This window comes from Balaenoptera musculus, chromosome 17 (genome assembly GCF_009873245.2).
Source record: "Balaenoptera musculus isolate JJ_BM4_2016_0621 chromosome 17, mBalMus1.pri.v3, whole genome shotgun sequence".
NCBI lineage: Eukaryota > Metazoa > Chordata > Mammalia > Artiodactyla > Balaenopteridae > Balaenoptera > Balaenoptera musculus.
In genome coordinates, this window is record NC_045801.1 from 56521070 (window position 1) to 56529219 (window position 8150).

Here is an 8150-nt window from a genome sequence, read left to right on the forward strand (position 1 = left end):
TGCAGCCTGGTGCTTGCAAATGTAAATTGCCTATTGGGACTTTTTTTTCCCCTTCATTTTACAAAAATCAGTTGCTGGAATTACTCAGATTGAGAGCTCAGCCTGGTTTGAATTTAATCATCTCTCTAGATTTTATAAGGCCAACATTGGGAAGCTTGTTCACTTTTCATTTTAAAATGAACCTGGTTGAAGTGCTATTATGCAGTGTGGGCTACAGAAAAGGAGCTTTTCCTACACTGCTAAAGAAAAATAAAAAGAGGCAATTATTCTGTACTGCTGTGACATCTGTGACTTCTCAGATTGAATAATCTTGCTGTTTTCACTCATTATGATAAAGAATGCAATTGGGAGGGTGAAGCATCTTGAAAATTGTAGGGACCAGCTCCCGGGCATGTTTTTTCCATTCCTTGCATTCATGGCTTGATTTTTGTGACTGCTCTGTAATATGTTTCTGAAATTGTAAAGTAGCTCGGTTGGGGTAAATTGGTTGGTTGTCGTTATTTTTCAGTCAGCCTGGTCTCTCCCATGAAGACTTCATGTGTATAAGCACAATCATCATTGATCAAAAGATCATGGCAGAATAACCTTGGATTAGGGAGAAGTTTATCTGGAAGGTGCAAGGCCCCATGCTCTCTGAATTCACATCCTTTGTAAGCACTGGTTCGCCCAGTGAGTCTCATTGCTTAGTATGAATGAGTTTGACCCGACAATCTTGACTTTGTGGGGTTGCTTTGTACCTGGTGACAGCCGTGTCACACTGCACACCTAGCATTGCGCATGCTGCAGGCTTGTCCCTTAGGAGCCCCTGGCTGCTCAAAAGTTGTAATTCATGATGTCTTACTTATTGCCAGGGAAGTGGGTATGATCTCTAAAGGGTAAAACCATTTCTAGGTAGAGAAGCTCTTTATAAATAGTCATATCATCTTGAAATTTCATTATCAGAATCCCCCCAGCAGTTTCAAAACCAAGGCTATGCCTTATGGCCATAAAGTATGCAATGAAATATCTCTCTTGACTTGAAAACCTGTGCTAAGAATAACTTGTGATGTAAAGTATTAAAAGGAACTCTAAGGCCCTCCAGAACAAATCCTAAAAGAATTAAGTGATAGCACAGTCCATGAGTGTCGGGGGGAGGGAGAAGCAGAATAAACTTCAGGAGATGGCTCTGCTCTTTAGAACACTGGGTAACTTACTGACGTATATTTATTGATGTAGCATCACAGTTTGGACCCTAAAGTACAGTATTTCATAAACTTCATCCCTTTTTACTTTATTTGTTGAAAGTTTGTGCTAGAATCTTTGAGTTGGAAGCCTATGGCTTCTTTTTAAAAAAAATTTCATCTTGAATTAAATGCTACATAGTTTAAATATATGAAAGGATATTATAAAAAAAAAAAAGAATTTACTATATCTTTAAAATTTTGACACCCATATTATGTATGCATTCAACTATAATAACTTAGGTAGGTGAAATTATACAAAAAGATAAAAATAAGTTTTAGGAAATTTTTTTCATCATATAAATCAGAATTATAAACCTATCTTGCCTAAAAGTAGGATCTTTGTTTTTATTCAGATATTTTGAAAGTTTTGAAGAATTTTTTTGTGCTGCTTTTACTATTTCTCAAATATTGTCAGCAGGGAAGTGTAACCTGTTTTATGTGAAATGTTTGAGGAAATCTTAAATTCTAGAAGAAAGTAATTTTTGCAAATATGTTTGCGACAAATTTTTTTTCCTGCCCTGCATTAAATTACATCATTAGGGCTATTAAAGCTTTTGAGGGTACCACTCTTTGTGGGAAAAAGGCTAATTACTGATTTCTCTGCCCTTAAAATCCAAGAGTTAATTCTAATTGAGTGCTAAATTAACAATAAGTAAACACAAAGAACTGAAATTTAACCTCAGCATGTCACTAGATCTGTTTCTCATATTTGATTTTCATTTTTCGAATTAGAGCATTTACTTACTTTTACCAGTAACTATATAAAATATATATATATATGTTGTATATATATGATGTTGTATATATATATATGATACACACACACATCCATATATACACATGTATATATATAAAGTCGCTCTGGTGCTTAATTAATTAGGATACATCCTGTCATTTATTTTGAGTGTTTATCCTACTAGTGTAATGACTATTGTCATAAAAGCAGAATAGAAGAAACAGTTCTCCAATCATTTTCATTTGGTAATTACAGGAAAACCATCTTAAGTTGCCCTCATTGCATTTTTCTAGTTAATGAATTCAGATTTTAAATTAGGTCCATCATTCTCTTAGCTGAAAAACAGTGGTACGTTTAAATAGTTTTATTCATGCGACTCCCTACAGATTCCACCTGACAAAAGGAAATGAAAATAGGTGTCCTCTTCAGACAGGCGTTTGAGGACAGATTTGGCCGAAGGCAACAAGAGCCCCGTGAGCCAGGATGGCGCCATGGCCAGGTAACCTGCCCACCGGGGGGCAGAAGCAGGGACCCGTTATTACATGAGGGCATTTTATTTCACTGTCTTCAAAAACCATGAGATTTTAGCACAGAATCAACAGGCAGTGTTGGAGGATGAGCCACTCTGAGATGGTGATGTAACATGGCTAGAATCCCAGAGCCTCAGTTCAAGACTGACTTAGGATTTTGTAAATGAGTAATTGCTCCTTGTAATAGTTGCCATGAGTCCATGTGTTCTAGTGATGCCGTTCTTCTGAAAGTGTTGATTTCTGGTACCCAGCTAGCTTAGCTTTGGCTGCGGGAAGCACAGTAGGTACCGATGGTTATTTCCTGGAAATCTTGACAGGCTTATTGTACTGTGTAACTGGGAAAAGTTAAAGTGTAATGTTTGGTGTTAATAAGTGACCGATGTGAAAGTAAGAACATGTGTCTATAATATCAAATATGGCTTTATTTGCAGTGAAGTCTAAATTTCTTGTCCTGTAGTAGTATTTTCTTGCTCTGTGTTGTACCTTTTCTTAAATACATTATTCCTGACAGTATCATTAGATGAGTTGTATACACTTAGAAAGTGTTTGACTAGAAGAGATCAATCCAGAAACTGTGTTAAATTAGAGTCTTCATCTGGAATCACCAAAGTAAATTAAATAAAATCATGGTCCAGAAGAGAACAAACATTCATAAAGGGTTTTTTTTTTTCCTACTGCTCATTTTAAAGTTGTATTTACATCCAGTCTCTGATATTTATAAAGTATTTCATTGTTTTTCCAGGTTCTTCTTCTATTTAACTAGGAAATAGTAGTTCAGATTTTTCTTAATGCCAGATGAAATGAGAAATACAATTTTTGCTTAAAAAAAGGCAATTTTTTAAAAAGCATTCAATTTGGTAATCATTTATCTTAATGCAGTTAGATTTGACTTTTCTTTGCTCGCCACTTATATACTGTGGGTGTTTTTTAAAAATGTATTGTGCTCTGTCTCAGATCACCTTGTGTAATGGATTGTAAAGGTTGGTAATTGTCATTCCTCAGACTTCTGTATATTAAATTGGCAACAGTAAAATATTTTAATGTCATTACCTCTTAAACATTGCATTGTATTAACACACCTCATGTTTTCAGGGGGAGTTTGAAATATAACTAAACAAATAGGAATTTGCATTTCACTGTGCGTGCATTTTTTTCCTCATAAAAATAGTTTCCAAAAAAAGTGACATATTATCTGTTAGGTGGTCCCCATCATGTTCAAAGTACCCCTGTTACTCAAAAATAATTCATGACAGTTAGCCTCATTGTGACTCATTGTCTCAAAAAGGTCTTTGGAATGGTCAAATTGTCCAATTCACAAAAGAGTGGGAAAGTTGTATTCAATATTGGGAATGTTTAAACCTTCTGTCACCTTGCATAGCACCACCCCGGCCCCTCTGTGTCTGCTACTCCCAGGACATTCCATTCCCTCTTTTCTAATACCAGTTACAATCTTCAGTATCACAGACCCGGCCTGGCAGCATGGAACTGTTCCCCAGCACCTCCTGGCACGAAGACAGCTCTGCCCAGCTCACGTTTTCCAGCGTCATGGGCTATCTCGATAAGGCACAGATCCACCTGGGGAAGCAGATGCTGGGTGTTACTTGCCATGAACTTTGCTAAACCATGTTCACTCTTGCCCACATCTTTCGTGAGAATGGTTGGCGCTAAGGAGCCGTGGAGAAGAACTTTTTAAGAATTCTGTTGAGGACTCAGACTCACAGATGCAGAAAAATGAGCCCTGCGCTCTAACCAGGTGAGCTCACGGACCCCCTACAAGGTGTTGAGATTGAAGGGAAATCCCTGGAACAGCAGACCAATAGCTACCCATAAAGTAGAAGGGCACTGATTATTTTGAGAGGAAAAAAAAAAAAAAACCTCTTTCCTGTAAGAATTAATCACTTCTAAAGTAAATTATGTGTAACATTTCTTAGCCATGTAGCTATTGCACCCCACCCCCTGAGACAGTGCTTATGAGTTATGTGAGTTATAGCTAGTTTGAGCTCCTCTCCAGGTCTCAAGGAAATGAGAATGTTCAAGCATCGAACTCTGGAGTTACCAGATGTTGAACATAACTTGGCCATGTATAGGCAAAATCCCTGATGTTTGGTGATGTTAGGTGATCCAGTGGCTGAGGGTCTCGCATTCTGCACACCTGAGGATCCAGGATGTGTTTAGTTTTGATTTTTTTAACTTTCACTCTCATCATAGCTTATTTGAATGGGTATTCTAGAGTGTAATATTTTTTTCCAAATTAACAGAACAGATATCTGTTCATTCTCATTATACATTTTTTTAAAGGAATTCCTTTATTTTTATTTTTTATTAATTTATTTTTGGCTGTGTTGGGTCTTCGTTTCTGTGCGAGGGCTTTCTCTAGTTGCGGCGAGCGGGGGCCACTCTACATCGCGGTGTGCGGGCCTCTCACTGTCGCGGCCTCTCTTGTTGCGGAGCACAGGCTCCAGACGTGCAGGCTCAGTAGTTGTGGCTCACGGGCCTAGTTGCTTCGCGGCATGTGGCATCTTCCCAGACCAGGGCTCAAACCCGTGTCCCCTGCATTGGCAGGCAGATTCTCAACCACTGCGCCACCAGGGAAGCCCTATACATTTAATTCTTAAAAGCCTATCTAGTATACCAGTTAGGCACCCTTCACAGGACAGTTAAGGCTAAAAGAGACAGACCAGTCTTGGCCCCTGGAGCCTGCATTTCAGAACAGACTTGTTGCAACGTCTGGTTTCATTTTATTTTGTTTTGTTTGTTTTTTTAACTCAACAAGTGGGAAACCATGAGTGTAAACAAACTCTGTCCTTTTCCTTTTTTAAACTTAAGGAGAAAAAGAAATGTAATTTTAGCTCCTCATTTAGGTAGTAAAGGCTTCCCTGACAGACAGCAGTGCCTTTCCCTAGGCGAAGAGACTAGAACCAAAGGCCTGAGTCGGTCTTTGAACATTCCTTTGACAAGTTTTTATGTATTTTTAATGTCAAACCCATAGATGAACCTGACATGATGATCATGACCCATCCAGTAAGTGTGCTTGCTTTTTTCGCATTCATCTTTTTAAATATAAGCTTCTCTGTTTTTCCTGGAGCCATGCTCGAAACTGAACTCCTGTGGGCCACTGCACGGCTGCCTCCTGATGTCCTGGCGATTTGGTGGCACCATCAGCAGTGCTTTGCTCTCAGGGAGAAGCTCGTGGAACATGTTGGGGAAGTTGAATTTTACATCCACGTCAACAGGCATTTCAAAGAGTCCTGTATGCCTCAGATTTTTGACACTTTTTAAAAATTTTTCTGTATTTTTTTCTGAGTACCAACTACATATTTGATTCTCAGGGGGTGGGTAGGGCAGGAATTAGAAGTAAAATTTGAACTAAGTGATGTGGGAAAGACTTCCTGCCCCTGTGTGTGTGACTCTGGAAAATGTTTTATTCCAATGCCCTACCTACCACTCTGAGTCTCTTGAGAAGCACACTGTAAATGTACATAAGATTAAGAAAGAATATCTCAAAGACTTAAATTATTGTTTAGGTATTTTCTTCTTTGTAAACTCAGGAATAAACCTGGTTTGTGCATGGCATAATATGGCTACTAAAGCTATAATCTGTAGGCAACTAGGTGCATTCTTTCAAATATGTTTCATTCTAACTTTTTTTAAAACTGGGGAAAGAAACTCCTAGTAATGAAAAAACAAAACCAACAAGAGACTTCCATAAACTCTTTCTAGAAGAACATAGCATCAGTCTGACATCTGCCCCAGAGTGTTTGTTTCTTGCCTATAGTATTTCAACAATTTTTATGGGAGAAAAAAATGCACGTTTTTATGTCTTGGAAAAATGAAGTATTGAATTAAATTCTCAGAGGGGACAATTTAGTTTAAAGAGAAGCATTGGTTTTGGAAATGAACTCATGGCTCCGTGGTCCCCATTCCAGCATTGACTTTACTGTGTGACCTTGAGCAAATGATTAACTACTCCGTGCCTCAGTTTCTCCATATACAAAATGGGGATAATGATACCAACCATTGCCTACCTCATAGGGATGTTATGGGGACAAATGAGATAATATAAATACAAATGCTTTGAATTCTGTAAGAAAGGTGCTATATAAGTTGAAATTGTGTTGTTTTTAATGATTCAATTATTAATTATGTTTAGGGTTTAAATAATAGCAATACTGTTAGTCATGGTAAGAATAAGTTTCAACTTGATGCATATTTACAATTCTCTTCTGTGGCCAGATCTTGATCATTTATCCAGTAATGGTACCTAAGGAACTGAAATGGATATTTGTTTTCTGTGTATTTCTGCCCATAGTATTTCTATGCTGAATGTTCCCAAAAGGCTGGAGTTCAACTTGTCATATCTTACAGTTTACATGTAATGAACCTTACTCAAGCTGTATATAAAAGTATAATTACATGTAAATAGCAGGTACATTGTAATTAAAGGCACTTATCAACTTGTCTTTGTTCTTTTTTAATTGCAATAAAGTTCAGTTTCACATAAAAGCTTGTTAAAATTCATTTACTATTTGGGAAGATCAAGAATGGCTAATTTACATGCCCTTAGGGCATCAGCAGGGTTTGAGGGTTTTGACAACCAACTCACCACCTGGCAGGAAGGAGGTCGTGCCTGACGAGCAGGCTGTGGAGTGGACTGATTAGAGTCACAGACTCTGCAGAAGAGGACCTGAGTTTGAGTCCCAGCCCCGTGGTGACTTTGAGGAAGCTGTGGGACCTGTCTGTGCCCCTGTTTCCACCTAAGAAGTGAGGGATCATAGTATAGAACCTACTAACAAGGTCATCTTGGTCATCCCCAGTGAGGTACTGAGCATGGAACTGGAAGATGCTAAATGCTCTGTAAATGCTAACAGACCCTTTTCACAAGCCTGGGAAAATGTTGGTCACATCTACCCACAGGGCCAGCCATTCCTGTGAAGAAATGCAAGCTGAGAGCAAATAATGCCCCAGGCCATGAGGAGAGCCCACCTGCTTGAGGGCAGAAAGGGGTGTAACCCAGCAGGAGGTCTCAGAGCAAATGGCTTTGGTCAGCATCTGACCCTGGTTGCCCCTTTCCTAATCACCAAAGACAGACCTGGAGGCCAAATGGTGAAGCAAGGGAAGGCTCTCTTTGGCATGCTCCTGTATCATTTGTGTTTGTGCCCCTCAACTCCAGGATACCCCCAAACCCACAAATTTCCTCTTATAAGACCCCCCAGACCTGACACCCACCCCCCGGGCCTTTCCCATGCTCCCTTCTTCGGCCCCATCGCATCTGTGCAATTATAAGTACTTTCCCTGTTCCAAATTTGCCCTGGACTGACCTGCTTATTTCTAAGGAACCAATGCCTCCCTGTACAGTAGGTTACTATCCTCACTTACTCCTAGACTATCGACGGTTTAAGGAGTTTGCTTCCCGTCACAGTCTTGAGCCCAAATCACCCTTAACGCACCCTTGACTCTCACGATGAACATTGCAAACCCATGCACCATGTCTGAGTCTGAGCTCACCCTGGGGCTTTGCTTTCTCGCACATGATGCAAAGTGATGATGGCAACCTCGAGGGAAAAGCAGGAAGAGCCACACATCTCGGCTTCAAACTCCTCCTTCATTTCTCACCACTTGGGGGAATTTCCTCTCCTTTCCCAGAGCTGTACGGCCCAACTC

The 8150-nt window shown here is 39.4% G+C and overlaps 1 protein-coding gene across 5 annotated transcripts in view; it reads left to right on the forward strand.

Moving 5' to 3' along the window:
* The window catches only part of PAG1 (phosphoprotein membrane anchor with glycosphingolipid microdomains 1), a 142049-nt gene extending 135086 nt beyond the window's left edge, over positions 1-6963 (forward strand). The window contains exons 10-11 of one of the 5 annotated variants that reach the window (XR_005017054.1): positions 3946-4242; positions 5479-6963. Coding sequence is in view for 1 of the 5 variants with exons in the window: in XM_036830631.1 (XP_036686526.1) it covers positions 3946-4182 (237 nt within the window). In the remaining 4 variants the exon portion in view is untranslated. Of the gene's footprint in view, positions 1-3945; positions 4753-5478 lie in introns of those variants that run through there. The other 4 variants (XR_005017055.1, XR_005017053.1, XR_005017056.1 and 1 more) reach the window with 4 other exon arrangements.
* The last annotated feature ends 1187 nt before the right edge of the window (positions 6964-8150 follow it).